This window comes from Alligator mississippiensis, chromosome 3, assembly GCF_030867095.1.
Source record: "Alligator mississippiensis isolate rAllMis1 chromosome 3, rAllMis1, whole genome shotgun sequence".
NCBI classification, from domain to species: Eukaryota; Metazoa; Chordata; order Crocodylia; family Alligatoridae; genus Alligator; species Alligator mississippiensis.
Genome location: NC_081826.1, coordinates 120694368 through 120717965, shown reverse-complemented (window position 1 = coordinate 120717965; position 23598 = coordinate 120694368). Strand labels below are relative to the sequence as shown.

At 40.9% G+C, this 23598-nt stretch overlaps 1 protein-coding gene across 5 annotated transcripts in view; it reads right to left on the bottom strand.

The window, feature by feature from the left end:
* Positions 1-23598, bottom strand: part of EXOC2 (exocyst complex component 2) — a 193347-nt gene that overhangs the window by 49722 nt on the left and 120027 nt on the right. For 4 of the 5 annotated variants that reach the window (XM_019490475.2, XM_019490478.2, XM_019490476.2 and 1 more), the window contains exons 18-23: positions 21881-21961; positions 19365-19424; positions 18363-18424; positions 17240-17306; positions 15181-15297; positions 7356-7503 (exon numbers count right to left, since the gene is read on the bottom strand). In XM_019490475.2, coding sequence (XP_019346020.1) covers positions 7356-7503; positions 15181-15297; positions 17240-17306; positions 18363-18424; positions 19365-19424; positions 21881-21961 — 535 coding nt within the window. The remainder of the gene's footprint in view (positions 1-7355; positions 7504-15180; positions 15298-17239; positions 17307-18362; positions 18425-19364; positions 19425-21880; positions 21962-23598) is intronic. The other variant, XM_019490479.2, reaches the window with a different exon arrangement.

Sequence of the window (23598 nt, the reverse complement as noted above, 5' to 3'; positions counted from 1 at the left end):
AATATTCTTTGAAGTAAGGGCTTGACCCATGGAGGGCTTGACATTTTAGCAAGTGTCTTAAACTAAGTGGACTATATAGCTTTTCTCTCAACTTTGTTCAATAAATATTTAAGTTATTTATTCAAAGTGGAACAAATCCAATAGGAGATCTCATCAGAGACCTGAATCAAACAAACAAGGTTCTTTGGGTGAATCTGATATTTTTTTATTAGACCAACCTAAATAGTTGGAAAAAAAATTCTTAGCAAGTTTTTGCTTTTAAAAACCCTTTGTTAGGCTAAGGAAGCATCTGTAGTTGGTGTGTGCTCTTCCTGGATGGAATGAATAGTAAAGAAGCCAGAGGCTGGTATTCATGCAAGGTGTCCCTAGGCCTATGTTCTTAGACCAACATGGCTACAACCTACACCCCTAAATCAAACAGGCATTAACTGTTAAGCCATTCTCTGAGGAAACACATTTAGTTGAAAGTGCGAAGTACTTTTCAAAAGTCAGACTGAATATTTCCTAAATAGCACAAGAGAACATATGTCTTGCCTGTTCATATGTAGATACATTGTCTCCCTTGAAGTGGCAGTGTTTATTCTACCAAAACATGCAGGGAAAGGATGTGCAAGAGGTCTTCACTGATTTGATCCCTATGTACAGGTTATTGTGAATTCCACTAAGCATTCATTAGGCTACCAAAATGGAATTTTAGAATTAATGATTTTGAGCTATACAGTATTCTTTTATACATTTTAGTTACTTCTGCAAAAGGATATTCTAGCTGCTATATTCAAGAGGTACTTAAGATATAAGTTTGCCTGTCATCTTAAACATAAAACAGGGGACTGATGACCCAACTTAAAACCAACACAAAAGAAAAGTTGAGGTTGACAAGTACATCACTGGGAAAGTAGTAATTAAGATGAAATACTAAAAGGCATGTCTAGTTTGTTGACTAGCCTTACAGAAAAACTAGGATCTCTTATTCAATGTTAAGTTAGACAAAGTATAGATTAGAGAGATGACAAGATAAGTATACTGTCATGACCCAAGGGTATGATTTTGTGTGCGCTTCGGCACTGCAGAATTATTTCCCGCCACGAGGAGCTTTCTTTGCACAATGCAATTCTCAGTTGCATAAAGAAAACCCTGGTGCAAAGGAGTTCCCGCCACTCGCATGTAAATTTGTTTCCCACTATTGGCTGTTTCTAAATTATTCCCACATGGCGGCTAGCGATTGGCTTGCTAGCCGTATAAGAGGCTTGAGCGGTTTCCGCCCAAGTTGGAGGAGGAGAAGGAGGACTTCACATCTCGTGAAGAACTCTAAGCGCTGTGGAGCTCAACGAACCCAGCGTGTGCCTTAAGAAGGATATAGGGGCCTGATCAACCTCTAGCCTCTCCCCGTCGCCGAAACACTATCCCTTGACGAACCCCTTCCCTACGCGCTCGGTCCACGGAGCCTAACAAACTTCGTGTGTGTGTGTATCCAGAGCTCTGTCCAGGTTTAAGAGGCTCGAGTTTTCTACGGGTCTTGTTCGAGCGAGTTTTCTTTTTGTTTGTAACTGCAACTTAAGCGAAGTTTTTCCTGCCTGCACCGCGACCATCTATGGTGTAAGTAAAATAATCTTTAATCAACCGCTATGAGTCCGTGCCTAATTCTAGTCCATCGTGCCGCATTCTCCGACCCACGTGCCAGGGCTGCTGGCCACAGCCCGCCGCGCACCCCTGAAGGCCTCGGACCGCTCCCAGCCCGCACATATACCAGATCTCTTAAATCAGATGTACATGTCTATAAACCTAGCTATTCCATGTGGCAGTTTAGTATATTTGAATGTTTAAACAATGATCCTTTAATATGACAAATGAGAGAAGGGTACTGTTAGAGTGATGTTGTAGCTATGGGAGAAATGCATCTGAAGCAAACTCTAAACTATTCCATATTCAATTTACTTAAACATGTAGAATCACTATCTGCAACACAAACATCACAGAGTTGAGAAAAATCTAAAGACACCCAGTATGCCTGCAATGCAACTGGCATAGAATTTAAATATCATAAAAAAAACTTCTTTAATTGATGGTGACTTCAACAGTATGTAAGAAACTGATTTTTTTAACAGATCTGTAAGCTAATTTGTGCAAAAAACTCTGAACTTTACTTGGATGTTGGCTATGTATTTACTGAACAGTTGCCTGCATTTCAAAACCGTTTTGTGAAAAGAGACAGCTATTTGAATATTTCAGAAAACTGACTCGCTCCCAGGCTGAATGAAGAACCACTGACTTTCTATAAATTCAAGCTAACTAGAGCACTCAAAAGATGTGTTTTTAGTATGATGAGGCTTATAATATATAATAAAACATGACAAGTCCACTAAGGTTCACAGTAGTCCTTGAAGAAGTCAAATCTTTTGTAACCAAAATTTTTTTTTCATATTATTTTAGTGGTGTCAGTGGTCAGCAATCTACTGTCATGCACATATCCATCATACTTAAGTAATCATCATTACCTTCTGAGAAGCTGGAAACTGAAACCCACAAAAGAGTATGGAGTCTAGTATCACCAATAGGTGAATAATACAAAATATAAGACTAGAAAATATGATAGGCTTGTTATCAAAACAGGAAGAACATATTAACTTGAAGTAGCAAGTCAAGTAAATTGATGAAGTAGACCATCCTACATGGTGCATGCGCCCCCTTTTCTTTTCTTGCTCAATTTCAATATGTAGCATAAATAAAAAATGAATAAGACAGTAGTTCTCTGGCAGGGAAGCAAGGTAAAAATATCACCACATAATTTATGCATTATGGTACCCCCTCTTTTAATGGAGGGTTTTTGTATTAAATTGCTCTAGGTTTAAAAAAAACCAAACCAAACTGGAGAAACAAACTCCATCACGTGGAATCATAACAGACCTTATAAGGATCATTGACAAAGTTGATACTTATAGGTTCAAAGCCCAAACTTTCCCACCTTGAACTAACAGAGACTGATAGCAGTAAGAGAGGCTGACTTCCTGTCAGGACCATCCAGGGGAAGAGAAGAGAATGAGGCATGCTTTACCGGTGGGTTTTACAGATATTTGCTGACAGCCAGGAACTGAGATGTGGGAGTCCTAGATTTCCTTCCAGGGATCTTGGAGGGAGGGAGAGTAGCCTAGTAACAAAGACCTTTCTTCCTGACCTGCCTCAGCCCTCCCAGGCTGTCCCCATTTCAGTTCTCTCTCCCCGTTTCCTTTTTCTGTCAGCCTAGATCTTCCTTTCCCTTTGACTCCATATATCATTTCTTCTTTAATTTCAGTGTCCCACATTCTAATCCCCTCATGCAGTCAGTCCCAGTTTTTCTGCAGCGACAGGTCTTCCCCGTTTCAGACATCTCCTCTCAATCAACTCTTTATATTTTTATTCCTCCATTTCCTACTCCATCCCAGTCCAGCTCCCTCTGCATTTCTTAGGCCTGTTTCCTTCTCTGTGTTCTTTGAGCACCACCAGGAGGAGCACAGAGTATTGGAAAGATTGTATCTTCTACTCTAACTTCTGTGTCTGATCCCACAGTGACAATTACTAGAGTTGGAGGGTTGTTGTAGCTGTGATGGTTTAGGAAATTTGCAAGAGCAAGGGATATTTTTTGGTGACATGCAGGAGGGAGGGGAAAAACTACATGGACACTGCACAGGTCCTGCAACTTTGGGCTGTTTGGAATGAGAGAAATCACCTGGCCAACTCTACCTCTACTGAGCACTTGCAAACTGAGGTTTTTCACACTTAGAAATTGGCTAAACTCAGGCAGTGTTTTATGGGTACAGCAGAACTCATGTCCAAGACAAAAGGGAAACCCTTCCCTCCACACAAAAAAATTCAAATCTCCCACTCTAAAACACTGGGGGGGGGGGAGGAGGAGGAGTTCAACCTTTCTGACAGATATGCCACAAATTAGCCCCACACCCTCCTAGAGTGTCACTCCCCTTCCTGACTCACCAGCTGCTCTGCTCTCTACTCCTTGCCCTGTGCTTCCTGCCTGATCCATGGATCTGCTTTCTGGTTCTTGTCCAATTTTCTGCTGTTTTCTGCTCCCTACCCTATCTGCCACATTGCTGCCTGTCCCCTTCCTGGTTTGCAATGCCACATGGAGGGTATCTATCTGTTCCACTTGTGGCACGTGTGCCACAAATTGACCACCACTACTCTAAGGCACAGCAATACCAGTTTCTAAATGAAATGGCTTTACTTTCTCACACACACACTCTTTCTCTCGCACCCCTCCCCCCAATATATTTTCCCTTAATCTTGTTCTTGGAAACAGGTGAACCATTTTTGTCAAAACTTTCAAAAGAAAGTGAGATTCAGAAACAGCGAACAGAAGATTTCAGCCCAAATGGCTAGTTTGGATGCTGTAAACAACTTGGAACAGTTATTATCGCAAGTCAGGGGTGTGAAATTCATCCAGCCCCAGAGGCCAGATGAGGGGTTTGGGGCCAGTCTGTGGGCCAGATTGGACCCAGAGACTAGCCCCACACACCAAAGCCAGTGCTGTTCTGATGTGGGTATCTCATGCAGTGCACACTCCAAACCAGCCCTGTTCACAACATGTGCTGGTCCTGCTCTGGGGCTTACGTGCAGAACCAGAACAGGGTACATGCTCCATGATGTGCCCACACTGAACTGGCCCTGTGTGCAGCAAGCTTACATGGCTAGTCTGGGATGGCACCACATGCAGCATGGTCTCTGTATTGGTCCCCAGTGTCATGTGAAGCAGGTATACCCAGTCCAGCCTTATGTACCACATGCAGCACGCCCCAGTCCTGGTCTAGGGCTTATGCTGCACACCAAGTCAGTCCAAGATTCATGAAACCATACTGTAGGTCTCCAAGGCAATATCTTTGATAACTTTGCCATAAGTCTTGAATAAATATCATAGGTGTTACTAGTTCCACACTAATTTTATGCTAAAACATGGAGAACTGTGCTATGTTGAAATAAGATTTTTCTTTTTCCAATCACAAGCTGAGGCAAAAAAGTTGAAATCTACCCAGTTAACTCAAATAAAGTTTACAATCCGCAACTGCAAGGTAACTCTAGAGCAGACATTAATTTCAACTAAAAATAATATTAAGGTACATTCCACACATCCATTTCTCACATGAATCACTTGTACTTTTAATGAATCAGTATAATTTATTCTAATCAAGCATGCCTTTTTTTAAACTGAATACTTGTTGATGAATTGGACGTGATAAAAGGAAAAATGGTTAGACTTAGCAAATAATACTACTACAAATATCTGCTCTCCTATCTGATTTCCAGAAGACTTCTGTTTTCTCATAGTTGAGAATTGTAGTACTTCTTAAAAAAATCCACTATTTGACTGAAAATATACAGTATGCTAGTTGGAGGATTTTTCTATGCAAGCGGCATGTACAATCAAGTGTTCATGCACTATGGGCAGCTTCTCATTTCCTGTCCATTTATTCTATGGTATTTTGACCATCTCAGCCAGGAGTAGTTTTCCAGGTCAGCTACAGGTTTACCCTCCAGGCCTGAAACACGTAAGAGTGATGGATGTTTTAAGCAGGCACAAATTCAGTGAAGTCAGCTGAACCTTCACTGAGCTAGACTTTACTAGCACAAAGATAAAGACTACCAGCAGAAAGACAAAAGGGCACAACAGGACTTCATGAAAAATCATGAGTCTTATTCAGAGATGGGAGGGCCAACTGACTGAGTATCCATTAAACCAGTTAATTTATACATCAGTGATCCTGCTAAAAGAAAAAAAAATACTATTGACTGCAACATGAGCTCAGTCAGCTAGAAGGTCGCCAGGTATTAGCCAGAGTAGGCATGAAGTACATAATCACAATCCATCCCATTATTGGGGTATGGCACCACTTATTTGTCCTCATCTCCAGGTTGGAGTAACACAAGGAAAAACATATTTCAAGTCTAATCAGCCAGAATCACAAGTTTTTAAAACAAATCTGAACTTGTAAGCACCCTATCCGAGTTATTTCTGCTATAAGCTATACTAGAGTACAAAAGTACCAAAAAGGGCAAATAAGATTTCATGTCAGAACAAATTGAACCCTAAAACCTTTCACATGCCAAAGCCCAGCAAATAAATGCTGCAATTCTTGAATCATAGATTAAACTTCTAGTTTCCTGTCATCTATATCAAACTTCAGAACTGTAGGTGCAGTAAAACCTTAGCATTTTTTTAAACACAAAACTATATAAAATACTCAACTAGTCAAAGAGTCCAAATTGTGCTGTTCTCAATTGCTTATTTACTGAAAAAGCCCTAAATGGTCACTATTTAAGCTGGATCAGAGTATACCTTTACTGCTAGTTTCTATTATATATTGGTCAAGATTTAAAAAGAAAAAAAAAAAAAAAAGACTACTAGTTTAGGTGCCCCAATTTTGGGAGCAGTCCAGCTGAACTCTGAAAGAACCTGGTTCTCAGAAAGTGCTTAACACCTACATTCTGAACATCAGGCTTCTTTAGGTGTTCTCAAAGTGAAGCAACCCTAAAACTGAACCACCTCAAACAACTAGTAACTTATGAAAAACTTGACCATTATAAATAACTGTATGTTTGCAATAGCAGTGTTGACGTGATGTGGTTGCCATGATGGTCCAGGAAATATGCGAGAGGCAAGAACTTGTGTGTGTGTTATCTTTTATTGGACCAACTGCGTGGTTGGGATAGTCATAGGAAAGTGTCTGGGTATCACAGTAACCTTCCTCAGGCCTCTCAAGATAGAAGCAGACACAGCAGAGCTAAGTAGCAGATGGAACAAAAACACGTATAAAAGAGTATTCAGGAAGGCTGTTATCACCTGTGAAGTGAAGAGGTTAGTGAGTGTCAGGTATTTATGATAGTGATTCTTCTGCGTCTTGATGTACATTGCTGAACTACTGTTACAATGCTACACCCACACTTTTCTCCTGTCTTTCTTTCCTACTCTTTTTTAAAAAAACAAACTAATTTTCACCTCTTCAGAATTGTGATTAAATCTATTACAAAAGTGAGTAGGTTCTTCACAAAAGATTCCCCCCAAAATCCCAATGAATTTCATGAGAAAATGAAAAAAGATGTCTTTCATAATCATTCTATTGTAGATGAGCAACGAAGCAAAATAATCATGAAAAACACGCATTAAAGATATTATCACTGATAAAAATGCTATAATCATTTGGGGGAGTAAGATTAAAGTAAAAACCACTGTGGGGGAGGGGAGAAAGAAACAACTTTAAATGAAATCTTGTCAAAAACTAAGCAAAAGCAAAGAAAAAAAATGTTTGTATGCTACTTTTTAAAATCTTAACTCATATCTCAGAGACCATTATTCCAGGGTTATTACATACGTTTACCTGTGGGAACCAGACAATCTTTCCAATCAAAGTATCCAGCATAGATACCAGGTTCTAATGAACCAACGATAGGATCTGCCTTTGCTTCAATGTAAATTTCAAAAAGTCTTTGATCCAGCTCCTTTAAGGACTCCATACTAACCTAAAAGCAAAACAAAAACAAAAGCACACACATCAATTAATTATATAAATAAAAACATGAAACCACCATCACATTATTATTGATAATTTTAAAAATCTAGGCTGAAAATGATGGGTACATTTTGTTAAAGGCATTCATGTTAGTAAGTAATAGCTTACCAGACTCAAAGGCAAAACTGTTTACATGTTACTACACATCACTTTTTCTTCAGTCATGGGGTCACAGTTCAAAGGCTTCCAGAATCAGAATGGTTCATACAAGAGGAAAAGGCAGAAATCAAGGCCACAAAGGATCTCAGAAGCAAAACATGACCACTTTCCTAACTTCTCCTTATAGAGGATCATGAGAAAGGAGCCCCAACTCTGCAGGCCACTAAATGCTCATTCACGATGCTTCCATACTACTTTCTCTTCTGAAATGGAGTCTGGGGATGCCCGTGTACCCATGCTGAATGGTCTCTGGGCAGGCAGGCTCAGCTGCCAACAGCTCCATGTAGAAAGTAATAGCATGCTCTTTGATCTTAGTGGGGTCCTGAGCACTTAACTCAACAGAGCTGCGCGTAGGGCTGTGCAAAACGGGCCCCATTTGATTCGGATTTGGCTTGAACTGGGGACAGTGATTTGATCCGTAGATTTGGATCACTGTCCCCAATTCGATTCAGCGGAATCCAGATTTGATGATTCAATGCTGATTCGGTGAATCAGCGATTTGGACACAGGCACAGCCTTAAAAGTTTTTTTCTACATACCTTGAGGTAGCAGGCATGACTTGTGATCACTGCAGTGCTGGGCCAGATAAAGTGTCCCCCACAAGAGCATGGGGGGATCTCCAGTGTGCTTGGCAGTGAACCCAGAAGTGGACCAGAAGTATTTCCAGTCCAATTCTGAGTCTGGCAGAGAATGTGCTGGGGGCTACCCTTGGCTCGGAATTGGCTGCAGGGGGACCCCGGGTGACCCACAGACCCAGAAAGCACCGGCTGCCGAGCCGGGGAGACACCGGGGGGGGAGGAGGAGAGAGAGGCACCCCGTGTGCTGCCCGGTGGACCCGGAAGTAGACCAGAAGTGCTTCTGGTCCACTTCCAGGTCTGCTGCCGAGCACACTGAGGAGCTGCCTGTGCTTCTGTGGGACACTGCATCTGCCCCAGCACCAGCGTTCAGAACCCCTGCTACCTAGAGTTATGTAGATAAAACATTTAAAGCTGTACCTATGTCCGAATCACTGAATCTGTCCGAATCGATTCGAGGAGATTAAAGGATCCTCTGATTCATTTCAGATTCAGAGATTCGGCCACTGAATCAGGTCGAATCTCTGCACAGCCCTAGTTGTGAGGCTGTAGAGTCTTTTGTTCTGCACACTTTTTCTGTAGGCTGAAAAAGAATTCAGTCACAGCATCAACCTCTGTGAGTTCTTGGAAACAGTCTTGAATTTTTACACCCCAGATCCCACCCTCTACCAGATCTCTTAAGCAGTTTTTCTGGACCCTGAGGCTCTCGTACAGCCTGTGGTCATTAATGACATCCTTGAGGGCAGACTCAAGTTCCTTGATGTCTTTTTTGACTCTCATGCTGCTGCTTAAGAAGGAGGACCACAGTAACATTTAAAACAGGTAACTGGTATCATCCCTATCTACCAGTTACAAAATCTTGACCAAAACCCTGGCCAAGCAGCTCAACATATTCATGACCCCTGCTGCAGGCCCCAAACAGAGCTACTGTGTACCGAGCAGGACCATCCAGGACAACCTGTTTCTGCTGCGTGACCTGCTGGTAGCTGCAGAACTCTTTCACCTGAACATCAGCCCCATCTCTCTGAATCAAGAAAAGGCCTGTGATCAGGTCAACCATGACTTATTATTTTGGACTCTGGAAGCCTTTGGTTTTGGGTCAGTCTTCACCTCAACCACCTTGCTTCTGTACCAGGACAGTTCTAGTTTCCTAATGGTGACCAGAGAACTATGTGTCTTGTTCCCAGCATTTAGGGCAACTAGCAGGGCTACTTTCTCTCTGGAATTCTCTGCTCTAACTATTGAGTGAAACTGCTCCATGCTCTGTGGCACTGCCTGATAGGCCTGGCTTTCCCATCAGCTGCAGCCCCAGCCACTGGCCCCCTACCTAAGAAAGAAGACTATGCAGATGATGTGACTGCTTTTGTTAGCAATGAAGTTAACATCCAGTCTGTGCTGGAGTGTCAGTGGGCCTATGACCAGACCACCCTTCCTCAGCCCATATCAACTGGACCAAAAGCAACATGTTTCTGTTGGGGATCTGGGCCAACTCTCAACCTCCAGACCTGCATGGAGGTCTGTCCTGTTGCTGCAACACATCTTCTAAGCCCTAGGACATCATCCTATCTAGCCAAGAACTAGGAAGGCCACACTGAGGAGGCTGAGGTGTGACTATACCACTGGTACCTATGCAGCCTCTCTTACCATGGTCAGGTCCTGGCCATCAACAACCTGCCAGCTATTACTCTGTGGCACACGTGTGCCATCCTGTACCCAACCAATGGCCCTGCTCCAAAGACTCCAGAAGCTCCACACAGAGTTCTTCTAGAATGGATACCACTGGCTCAGGCAGGCTGCCTGCCCCCCAATAAGGGGGAGTCAGGGTCTAATCAACTTGGCAAGGAAGGTGGCTGCCTTCTGCCTACAAGTTTCAGTACCTGCTTTTTGCTGGTAAGACCCTCCCCTGGTAATGTCTGGCTTCACTTTCCTGCATCAAGTGGGGTGCCTCAACCTTGACTGGGAACTTTTACTGTTGGATCCTGATGGTCTTGGCTAGGATGCCAGCTGATCTTCTACTGGAGCCTTGCCCTGGCCCAGTAGGCCTACCTCTGACTGACACCCTAGGGCAGGCACCTGCAATTTCCAGAGATGCTGTAGGAGCCCCTGGTCCATAACTTGGCTTTGCAGCAGGGGACACTGAGCTTTGCCTTGCTTTGCCTCCAGAAACCTCATTGTTTCCTTGGTCCAGTTGCACATCATGAAGATGACCCAACTTCAATGCAGCTTGGTCCACCTGGCTCTCAGCCAAAGTCCTGGCCAACCAGCTGGGTCTGCACTTTGTCCATGCTGCTTCACACCTGTTAGCTGAAGTGAAAGCAGCCCTCCCTGCAGATGCAATTGCTGCACCACCTCTACACATGCCAAGACCTCCCCAATGGCACCTCACTAGACAGATCATCCTCTATCGCTGCCTGTTCCTCTGGATGTGGACAGTAATGAAAGTGGAGAGATTAGTACTCTGCTGTCCCTTCCCGTGCCCAGCAAGAAGGGTGGTGGGATCTGCTCTAAGGTTTTTCTGGGTAGGACTGTACACCTGAACAGTCAAAGTATGTCAAGCCCATGTTCCTGCCACACACACTGACACAATTTGCAGGCAGGACCCAGTGGCAGCAACACTGGAGCAAGCCAAACTGGCCTCATGCATCCTATACAAGCTACCCATCACAAGTGGTGGCAAAACATCAGTATCAGCTGCTGCATGGGACCCTAGCCACAGGCATTTTTGTCTGCCACTCAGACCAGGCAGCATCAGTGGCCTGCCCTTACTGTGAGGATGAGGTGGAGGAGATTTTTTCATACCATTCCTGACTGTCCCGGGCTGCACCCACTTTTTGTTCAGCAGTCTTTTTGAATGTGTGCTGAACTTCAGCTTCTCCAAGACTGTGTACATATTCTTTATTCTGTACCAAGAGGCCATGGGAAGTTGTGATCTGCCTGGCCTGACTTAGCAGGAAATCGGCCAAAATGGCAACTCCAGAAAACCTCAGAAATCAGTTCACAGGCGCCAGCTCCGATGATGCTCTCCAATTCTTCCGCTTCTTGGTCTGGGCACAGGTCACATTTGAAGTTGGAAAATTCATCTTGCAAAATGTGGAGGAGTTTGTGTTGCACTCGGCCATGGAGAGGGGGCGGAACTATGAAAGGTGAAACAGGGACAGCTGGTCGTACATATGTACCCCATTAGGGGTTCAGGGATGTGGGTTTCAATTTTTGGTGATATGGTGTTTTTGGCACTGATAAGCATTTCATGCTGGGCCCCTGGGAAAGCCACATACCTCTGCACTGTCACCATTTGTTTTTAATATTTATATAATAATGTTTTAAAAAGTCTATTGCTACATCCCTAGTCACTCCTAAATCGCTCTACCTACAAATGACTGGATCTTCAGAAAGCTGATGAGAAATGGGAGGAGTACAGTTTTCAAGTTGGTATAGGGAGATAATTCTCAGGGAAGACTGCAGATGTGGAGAAAAGCAGCTGTATTACTGGAGACCATGGATGCTGCCAGCATATGCTAATGTCTTCTCTCCTTTCCCTCTTCACTGAGTCTCCTAAGAACAGCTGGAGGAGAGTTCTGCTGCTGAGAATCAAAACAAAAAACACCTTCAAAACCCACCCAAAGATCTAATTATCTGCAGGAAAAATCAAGTTGGCAGAAAATGAGGTCTCCTTTTTCCTTCCATGGATACAATCCTTCACTTCCTCTGGAACTTCTCAGACCTGAAAGCAAAAGGAACCTCCTTCTCTAGTGAACTACTGAAGTATAACTAAGCCTATTCCCCTCCCTTTCTAATCTGGCTGACGAGTCCTAGAAGCAAGGGGTTGGAAGCCTCTCTTCTAAGCCCATCAAATGGCACATCACACACTCCCCCTTTCTTCTCCACCTACAGATAAACCTGACAATGCCTGGATAGATACAATTTGAACTTGACCCTGACAGGGGACAGTTAAGGTCTGTAATTTCTTGAGCATGAACCATCATCTACTAATCAGGTTCCAAATTAAAAAATGAAGACAATTTAAACATTAGACGATACAGAGTAAGATTCAGATTTCTCTCAATTTGTGGTGATGGCAGTTCCCCACCCCCCATTGCAAACCCCAAATTCAGTCCAGGTTGTACAGAAATACTATACCATGCCCTCAAAGTTGAAGCTAGTGAGAGGCTAATTTGGAGTTTTTAATTGAAACTCAATTGCAACTGCTCAGGTTCATTCTGTTGAACCACTTTGCCAAGAACTAATTGAATTCATTGTGCCATTTACTTCTGCCCTCATCTTTATTCTGCAATCATTAACACACATTATTAACAGATTCTATATAATATCCATTTCTGTCCTTTCCCATATTCAATATAGTTTGTGTTTAAACAACAGGATTTCTGACAAGTATTTCATGTAAGCTGCACAGCCACTCAACTAGCAGCAGCAATTATTTACCTGTTCTTCTAGCTACTCTGATGAATACAGAACAGCTCAAATCAACACATTTCTGAGCTGGGGAAAAAGTTAGTGCATGTAGTAAATTCCATTGTGCATAACTATTTTCCTGATTTATCAATAAGATACCGATTTGGATGAATCAGCTTTGGAAGATCCAGTGCTGATTCACAGAGATGAAGTGATTCAGATCAGCTGGGGAAAGCTGCAGAAGAAGCCCCCATGGTTGCCCCCTGCCCAGTGCCATCCCGTGCCTGGCCATGGCCTTCCGGCACTAAAAAAAAAAAAAAAAAAAAAGCAGCCCCGCACTCACCAGCTGCAGGAGCGGTGATTGGGGCCTGTGAGGGCTCATGGCAGAGCCCCTCTGTACAGTGCGGGGCAGTGGGGATCACCCCCCATCCAGTACCTGTGCGACAGCTGCCCTATGGCATGGGTGCAATGCAACTCAGCAGGGTGCCACGTGCAGCCTGGGAGCTGGGGCTGAGAGGTGCCGGGCTCTAGCTAACATGTGGAGGTGCCCTAGCTCCCAGGCAAATTGAGCCAAGGGCTGGGGAATCAAGCCGATTTGATTCCCCAGCCATCAGCTCAATTTGCCTGGGAGCTGGGGCAGCTCCACATGTCAGCCGGAGCCTGGCATCGCTCAGCCCCAGCAGCCCCAGCTCCTAGGCAGCGTGCGGTGCCCTGCCAAGTCGTGCTGCACCCATGCCATGGGGCAGCTGCTGCACAGGTGCCACCCGGGGGGTGGGGAAGGAGTGATCCTTGCTGCCCTCCACTGTGCAGGGAGGCTCTGCCATGAGCCTTGAGGCCCCAGTTGCTGCTCCTGCAGCTGGTGAGTGCAGGGTTATTTTTTGTTGGTTTTTGTTTTTTAAAGCGCTGGGAGTCTGGGGCCGGTTGGGGGATAGGGCCGGGCAGGGCAGGCATGGGGGCTTCTCCCACAGCTCCTCTAGCTGTGCCTGCCTCTGCCCCGGCGTGGGGAACCAGGGGGCTTTGCCGTGCTGCCACTTGCCCAGCCGGCATGGGGGTGTGTACGATGCAGGCACAGCTCACTCTGGGAGGCAGCAGGGCATAGTCTCTGCTCCCAGCACTGCTGTGCCTGCATCAGCACTGGGAGCGGGGGCTCTGCTCTGCCGCCACTTGCCCCCTTCTGCCTGGAGCAAGCCGCGCCTGCATCCCTCCCCACCCACCACCCCAGCTGGGCAAGCGGCAACAGGGCTTAGCCCCCACTCCCCAACCCCAAAAGGTTTACCAGCTGGAGTCAGCTGTCAGCTGCCTGTTTAGCCTATGGCCGAATCCCCAAAATGGCCAAATCTTTTTCCAAAGCTTTTCTGAATCAATTCAGATGCTTCAGATCGATTCAAAGTTTTTACTTGGTCTCCTGATTCAATTCAGATTTGGAGATTCACTCCTCAAATCAGGTTGAATCTCCTCCAAATCAAATGAGCTACTGAAGCTTCACATAGACCTATGAAAATGTAAATGTACCACTATGGAGTACTATAATTTACTGTGTTCAAAGGGTTAATGTACATTTAAAATTATTCTGCAACCTTAATGTTTCAAATTTTGTAATGCATAAGACTATAAGATTTTAAAAATACATTATTTTGATGTGGCTGTACAATTTAAAAAAGCCACTGTTGAACAAATACTGTTTTACTCATTTGCCTCACCATACTACCAGTTCCTAACTCAGCACATTAATTACTTTAGGATAGTTGAGCAAGAAAGGAGATCATTTCGTAAAATTAACACAAATCATTTCCATCCTCTTTGAAAATGATATTCAAAGTAATTCTAACCCTAAAGTTGAAACATCTTACTAGGACTGCTTTGAGAATATATTCTAGTGTACAAGTGACAGTTTGGAGAGAAATATTAGCTCTGTACTGGAAGACATAACCCTTTACTTCCAAACAACAAACATTTCTAGAAACAAACTAATTATATGGCCCTCAGGACTAAGTCACAACATTTCTCATAAAAAAATGATTAATCTTTACAAAAAGGCAGGAAAATGAGACATCTACTGCCGCCCACTTTGACATTTTCGTTCTTTGAAAAAAAAAAATCCCTGAACTAGTTTATGAACAAGACCTATCAGTTGTAGAGATTGCTAGATTAAATAATTTATCAAGTATATTTTGAAAGATTATGATCTTTTGTTTTAGTCTTTGCATTGAGAAAGCACACTGACATTAAAAAAAAACTTTACTCAGAAATCTGATAAGAACTGCCAATGAATATACAAAAATCTCTAAAAAGATGTCACATTTTCTATACAAGTTATACAGACCACACCGAAACACATGCAAAACAACTATTATTGTTTCTTTAAATTGATACCTGGAGTCCCATTTATATCTTAAAATTCATTTTGGATGGCTCTTCAAACAAAAACAAACAAAAGATAAACTTCATACTGAGTAATATTTCATTTCAATATTCCTACTCACTTGAGTTATTTTTTCAACTCCTTGGAAACCATGTTTCTCAAAATGTTCAGCTATATTTATGAAGGTATGACGTTCCAGATAGCAGCAGTTACTGAGGACAATTAAAAGCCTTTGCTCCTAAAGCAAGAGAAGATTTAAAGGAGGAAAAAGAACATTAATTAAAAGGAATGAATCTGAATAATCATGCTCCTCAATACATAGCTAGAGAACAAAAAGGCATTTGTTGACATGAATGATGGCTGTGAGATAAAAACGCTGTTAAATTATTTGATTTCATGCTACTAACAAATATTTTGAAAACAAAATTCTAAGAACTTAGTTAGCCTAGGTATAATGATTCGGTAAGTACACCTTCCCTTCTTACGGGCTCCAGTGTCTGAAACACTGACTGGAATAATTGACTAATACAGTGCCGTGGTAAAGGACCCCACTACAAAAAATAAAGCCTGGACACCGTTGCAAGAAGCTGTTTCTGCCTTTTTTTTTTTTTCCTAGAAAAGCATTAAAAAGTATGGCCACTGTAAAATGGAACCCAAGATAGCCTTCATTTTCATGTGACACTGACAAAAATTGGATTTTAATGCTCAAAACAGAACAGCAAAACAGGTGTTAAATAAATGCATTCCTATTTCTCAACAACAAAATAAACCAAAGATTTACAGAACTGCAAATTATTTCTGAAGATAATTTGAAATATTCCATTTCATCTTGCTTTCCAATTATTTTATTTATTATAAAACAAATGTGGATCACAATAAGTACTGAATTAGAGAGGTAAATCCTCATGAATTTGGTGCAGCAATGTGGTACCCATGTGAGAGTCAAGATCCAGTTTCAGAGGCAGCAACTGGGAAACAAAGCTAGGATCATTTTTGGGAGGTGTCTGCCAGAGGCTTTTTGTGCAAGTCATTTAGATTCCTCAGTTTACCCACCTGAGAAATGTGTGAAATATTCTCTGACCTCAAAAGGAAGCTCAGGATCCACATTTGCAAAGTACTTTTAAAATGAAAACTATTTGAGGATAGATCATCATAGTAGTAATTTATGTCTGATTAAGAATGAGATTATTCATCCTCCCGGAAGAATTCCTAACAGTATCATCTTCCAGGAAGCCACTATAACGACTAACAAAGCAAATACACCCATTAACCTTTCTACTACATTAGTAATTTACAATACATTGGTAACAGAATATTCAAAACAAATATGCCTAAGATATTTATTCTATTTGAAAATGGGAGATAACTGAGGCAGAGGAAGTAAAATCTTCCCTACTTGCAAAAAACAAAAGGATTTTGACATTTACACATGAAAACAGCTAAGTTCCAAGTGTGCTGTGCTGTGGAAACTGATATTCTTTTCCCATCATTGCAGAAAAAAATTGATGCTCAGAACTCAATGACTAAATTTGTCTGTAGAACCAATTGGCTTGGTTGTAAGTAGGCTGCTGGTCTTGACATTTTTTAAACCTTTAAAATAAAAAAAAAATAAAAAAAAAATTAAGAAGTAGAGTCAAAATGTTGTATGGAATGTGATAATATAGGAAAGTAAAGCAAGTATCTTAAGGAATAACACAATACCCGGCCAATTATTTGAAGCTCAGAGGGGACAAAAGTGCTAATATTAGCTTTTCCAAGAACCCTACATTTAACACTCAAAATATATATATTGTTTAGAGCATATAATTGGAATACAGAAATGCTTTGTGAAAAACAATTATGGAAAGGAAAAAACACAATTATGTTAATTGTAAGAGTGGGGGGAGGATGAGTTGCTGCTTTACAAGATGATCTGTTGTAATTGTTTCATGCGTCTTCCCTATCCCACAGTAAATGGAAGTTAATGTATGGTAACTTAGCAGCTGTTCCACTACAAAGTAAAGCTACATTGATTTAGCGTCACTTATTGAGGGACAGCACTGGACACAAGGACACAAAACTGTAACCCATGCAATTGTTTTTTTTTCTGTGTACAACCACACAATGAAAGAAAAGGGCCATGTTTTGAAAGCCTTATTTAGTGGTTAGTTTTTCCTTTGTAGATAAAAAACAATACTTACAGAAGATAAACTAGTGTCTTCATGAATACTTCCAAATAAATCCGGAGAAGAAACATCAACTGAAAGACTGTAAATATTTTGGGGAAAAAAGGAAATAGTATAATACTCTTTTGGTTGTATTCTTTTACAGAAGTTTTCTGGTATGTGCTGGATTCATCAGAAAAGCTTTAAGTCCCTTGTCAAAGCTTCTCCTGGCATGAAGGAGAAAGCAGAGAAAGACCTAGGATTGTCCTAAATCAAACACAAAGCCATTAAGTACTTTAGAAACAGGTAGTGTCTTTCTAGTTATAGGTCTTTATTTCAAAATGATATTTGGTATGCATGTATATGGGTTTCACACCTCTTCTGTGCCTTCTTTGGTACATAATAAAATCTGCGTTGTCCACTTCCCCTAGACAGCAAAGGAAGGGCCAGTTCCCCAAATAAACTAGCTTTTGGTTCATTCTTTTTTTCCTGTCAAACATCGTGACGAATCCAAGCAATATGTCCAAGTTTTTTTTATTTTTGTTTTACAAAGGGATAAGACTAATTCTCTTAGCAATTTAGGTTCTTATGTCTAATTATGTCTGAAATTAGTGACTTATGCACATTTCTAAAGTAAAATTTTACAAAAAGCAAAGCAAGCAATGTTTCCTCTTACTAGTAATTATTCGGTGATGAAGGCAACTTCATATATATATATATATATATATATATATATAGATCACTTAGAAATTCTATCAATGACCATAAGCAAAGATACTATCCAACCTGAACACCAAGCCAGCTCTTTTCTTGTTTTAACTGTAACAGTGAGAAAAAGTATTTTCCTTTGGGAATCAAGAAGAAACTTTTTGAAGATGACGGCTTTCATTATGCATTATATCATCTTTTTAAAAACAAAGAGGTATTATATTCATATTTCATTATCTTATACAATATTTGAAGATACCATTCATTTTGGGGGGGGGGGTACAATTACATCCTATTTTATTGAATAGTTACCCAAAGCCAAAAATTGTTTATAAGAAATTATATAAACACAAATATAATGATGATGCCTTTGGATGGGAAGGTTAATTTGACTGCTATTTGTAATTTCAAAATATTCTAACTGACTCAATTTCAAGTTCAAATTACTTACTGTGTGGTATCTATATCACCATCTGGCTTGGTACTTAGTTGCTCCAAATAATCTATAAAAACCTAAGAAATAATAAAATAAGTTCTGGATTTGCTTCAGAGCTTACCTACTAAGCACAATATGTGTATTTTTACCATACTAATATATATAATAAGCACAAGGTTCCTAATTTTTTTAAAGCTCAAATAAATTAGAAAAGCACTTTTTATTATGCCTTGAAAATGCTTTCTTTCATCTTATTAGCCTTCGTAAGCCTGTGGCAAAGTATTTGCCTTTTCTTTGTACTTTCACCTTGTTAAATGCCCTGCTAAACCCCCAACAGGGGTGAATGAAATCATACAACTACAAGTTTACTGGATGCCTAGGAAGATATCATATTTAAAGGCTTTGAAGTACTCGGCCTCAACAGAGACTCCAAACAAACATCCCTTGAGGACCACTAAGTTAATTTTTGTTTGGTTTGTGATATTTCAGTTGATAAAGCAGTAAAATCAGTTTTTAAAACTGCAGTGTGTTACAATATTTAAAAAAATTATTTAATAACAAAAATAATTTCAAATTTTGTTGAAAAAAGCATTGGTTTCTAACAACAGGCAACGAAAAGCCAGATTCTCAGTTAAGGAAAATTAGCAACAATCCTCTAACTCTAGTTGCTCTCCATCAACAACTATGCAACTATGAAACTTATACTAGTTCAGATGTTTGAAGGAAACCCGTTAAAGTCTTCATTCAGTTAGTACTTAAACCCATTCCCCTGCACTCCCAGTGTTAAGTATTACTGCCCTTTAGCTATGATAATTTTCTCTTTTTTAAGTTAAAACACATCCTTTGTATATGAAGGTCCCAGGATGTAATGGTGAAACAATAATAGTCATCCTGTGATAACAGTCAATCCTGTGTAACAACCTTTTTATCACTTTCAGGGAAGGGATAGGTGCAGAGAAAGCCTTTAGTTTCTCAGCTGTGCTTTCAATTCAAACATATTAAGTAAAATGGAATTACCTGCATGATATTAATACTCAGCTGGCACACATCTTCCTGTGTCTTATGTTGCTGGAAAACCTGTACATGGACACACACATACTCTATTTCAGTGGAATGGCTTTCAAGGCCTTCTTGCCAAGGGAGCAAGGAAAAAGAAGACATTAACATTAGAGGTAGTCAGCCCTTTCTATCATTTTGTTATATACTGCTCCTTTGAGAAAGCCCAGGGTAAAGAGTGGTTGGCAGAACAAGTCCCAAGAAAAAGCCCAAGCAACAGAGAATGTAGGAGGACCTGTCCCAAAGGGGTTACAAAATCCTGGGAATATAAATTGAGATACAATACCACCCAACAATGGTTAAATTTCATATCTTCAAATTGAAAAAGAAATATATGAGACAAAAGGAGAAGTGGAAAAGAACAACTTTTTACGTACAGCCCAATCGTTTACCCATGGAATATACCAAAATGCTGGCTGGATGAAAAGATTTTATTTAAAAGAAACAAAGAACTCTTCAGGATCACTAGTCCAAATCTAACCTGGTCCTTACAGATTAGCATCCAGTTCCCAATGGGAGAGAACATTTACTGCAGATGACAGCAACATTTGACAGTCTTGCTGACTGTCTCAAAACAGAGGCCAAGGAACAAGCAGTCATGGAGACTGAACTCCTTTTCATGTTTTCCAGCTCCAATCTGAGATGCACTGTTTGGATTGTGGAGTTAAGTTTGCATTTCTTCTGCCCACACTGCACCCAATCTATATGTAAATGGAGAATATCAGGCTTGGGTCTCTCTCTAAGCACCTATGAGGTGTTAGCAGTTACAGAGAATTTCTGAAGAACGCTAATTTTCCTCAAGCTTCACAGGAGTCACAAGAGTTGCTCGGCATCTTGTGGGATCAGTAACTTAAGACAATAGACAATACTTTTATCTTTTGCCATACAAAAGTAAGGGCATAAACAGATATAAAGACTGTATCAATATCAAAGGATAGGGGTACAAACAGCTGTATTGTAACAGCTAAGTAGCACAAATCCACAGCAAGTCATGTCTTGCAAAACCACTTCAACTTTAACTCTGCATCACTTAGGGTCAAAGTTAGGCAATTTGGCTCACTTGGGTTGCTACAGAATTAGCAGCCATAAAAGCTACAATTTAACAACCCTTTGTCTGTGCTGTTAGGGATATTCCTACTATCTTACCTGCTTTCCCTTAACTGTTTGTCATCTTTTAGATTCTAAAAGATGACAAACAGTTAAAGGAAACCATTGGTTATGTTCTGTACAAAGTCTAGTGTGATTTGTACTTATAATTGGCTCTCTAAGGCTCCTGCAACACACTACAGTTATCATGCGATTAATGTGTTAATTGCATCATAAATACTAACAGTGTTAGCTATATGTTCAGCTGATTTATGGTGCCATAGTGTCAGGCCAGCTACCAAGTTACTCCACAAAACATACATAAACATCTTTGTGTCTCATTTGTATGCCACAGAAATTGAAAAGCAGCGAAGGGGCAAGGGTTGGCATTGAGACTGGGACAACCTTAATTCCAATGCTGAAAATCAGTTGCTGAGAGAGTGGGTTGAAAGGTCCCCTAATGGAGGGAGCTAAGGGGTTCTGGGGTACTTGGAACCTGGCAAGTCCTGAGCCTGAAAGACTTTCCTGCCTTAAGGTACAGCACTTAAAAATACTGGGTCGAAGTTGTTCTTTTTAGGTATCATGGGGCCCAAGGACTGCAATACAGAGGATAATCTCCACAATCCCAGGGTCCTGGTGCCCCAGGACTTCTAAAAGCCATGTTTGCAGCTGGGCTGTCCCAGAGCTGATTATCAGACTGGCCCCAACAGCTCCAAGTCATGAACCCTATCTGGGTCTGTCAGAATCAGTCCAACAATCAGCTGATTGTCAGACCAGACCCTGACTACTCTGGGTCTGGAACCTGTCAGGGGGCAGAGGGTAGCTTAGTAAAAGTGCAATTAGGATTTAAGGAATTAGTCCACATCCCAAACACTGCACCTTCTGTCATACCAGACACACACAGCAGGAGGCACAATGTTTGGGATGTGGCATAATTCCTCCAGTCCCAACTGTACCATCATTTTAACATCTGTCAAGTACCTAGGGCACTGACTTTCTCAGGTAAGTCTCAGCACCATTTCAAAGCTACAGCTATGGGTCACAGCATGTATTTACAAGGATAAATATTAAACTGAATGTAGTGAATCAATTAATTAAAGAAAATACTTAAAAATTTAAATACAGCTCACTTTTTCCCCCACAAAGAAAAGGCCATATGAACAGATTTTGAAGCTGGCTTCATGCAAAGAGTTTTTTTCTGCAAGTTAAAACAACAAGATCTTCAGGAGCTTCCGTAATACCTTGTTTCAGCCTAAAACTTCCTTCTTTGTATTCTCCACTAAAATAGTGAAATATTATGTACCAAAATGCATGCTTATACCAAAATCATTCTTAAATCTAACAGTAATACATTTCAATTAAATAAAATAACAGTATAGATTAAGACTTACACTGGCCTCTCCAGGTTTGCAGTCAATAACACTCTTGAGTGACTGCAAGGAATGGATAATGCACTGTTCAAACTGTGAGGGCTGAAAGTAAAAAGAGTGTGAGGTTCCTAAAAGAATGTGTACAGTATACACTTTACATGACAATCTACAAGTACATACATGTTCTTTTATATTGAGAGAGATGATACTCATCTTTAAAAGACACGAAATAGGAAAGACCACAAGTTGCATTATATAGCTATTAGAGAAAACTCTTGTTCTAATGAAGCATTTTCATGCTAAATCCAATTTAAAAATAAGTGCGCACGTATAAATCTCACTTTGGACACACACATGAGATTTTAGCATTATCCCTGTCAGTTTTTGTCTGGCTTGTCTCTCATTCTTCTCAGTATCGTGTCACTTGTGTCAGACCACCTGAGGGCACATGAAACTGAGAAAGCTACCACTGGGACAGGAGCAAGAGCAGCAGACTAAGGAATTCAGCTTAGGAATGAGAGCCTGAAATGTGAATTCTATTCCATTTTTCATCCTATACTTAGCTTGGGTCTGTCATGTAACTTCAAGTTTCTCTGACCTTGGACACAGGAATAGCACTTCCTCACACAGATGATGTTTTAAGCATCAATGTACAGTATGTAGACTAACTTGAAAATGTAACCTGCTATATTCAAATGCTACATGTTATTCAATTCTCAGAACTAGTTTCTGAGGCTACAAAGAAGAAAGAGAGTGAGCAAAACAAACAAGAGGTACATTTTCAGTTATGAAGTGTTGTTCATTTATATATTTTTTTCCTTTCCTTTTTCAGGCTCAGGAGAAGAAATAATAATGCATGCCTGTACATTAACTTCTAGGTATTATGGTTCCCAAGTAAGTAGGTTTTTGACAGTGTTACCATGCACATTTTACTTGTTGTATAAATATCAAAGGTGTTAGTAACTGCTTTTATTTAATTCATCTTACATATATAATTTCTGTCCTGAGCTTCTCTAACAGGCCTTCATGCCATTGCTTAGACTAGGAAGTTTTGCTAAAGTTTGTCAACAGATGCATCTCCACCAATGGTAGCAACCACCACATTAATTAAAGTAAGAAGTCAACATACCAAGCACTATTGTCATGCTCAAAGCAGGGTTAAGACATACGAAATAGATGAAGTAGCACTAAAGTTGGAGCTGTTCGGTCACACTGTCTAGATACAAGGCCTGTGCACACATAGCAAGTGCTTGCTGCACAAGCCCAAGCAGTGGATTCCCCCTCTCTCTTTTTGAAGATACTCCAAAAGTATGTTTAAACGCACAGGACTTAAAATGATGGTGGCAGCTACCTAAAGACTTTAATTATGGCATAGATTTTCAAAAACACAAAAAAGGCAAACAAGTCCCAAGAAAGTCAATGGGCACCTAATGCTCACTTGTACATTGAAGAACTCCCCATTAAGCTCTACATAGAAGTAAGAAAGATTGGCATTTATATCCACATATGGAAAACTGGGCTTACCAAAAACAGTGCAACATTTGCCCCCTGGACTTCAAACGTAGTAGAAGTGACAGGCCAGATGGGGAACACATTTTTTGTAACCTCCCCACTCTCAACTTGTGAGGAAAACAGAAAAAAGTTTAATCAGGCCTAAGGCAGCTTTTCAAATTGGAGGAAAAGCTCCTTCAATCAACATGCCATCAATTTTTAAACAAGACAAATATTGGACCACAACT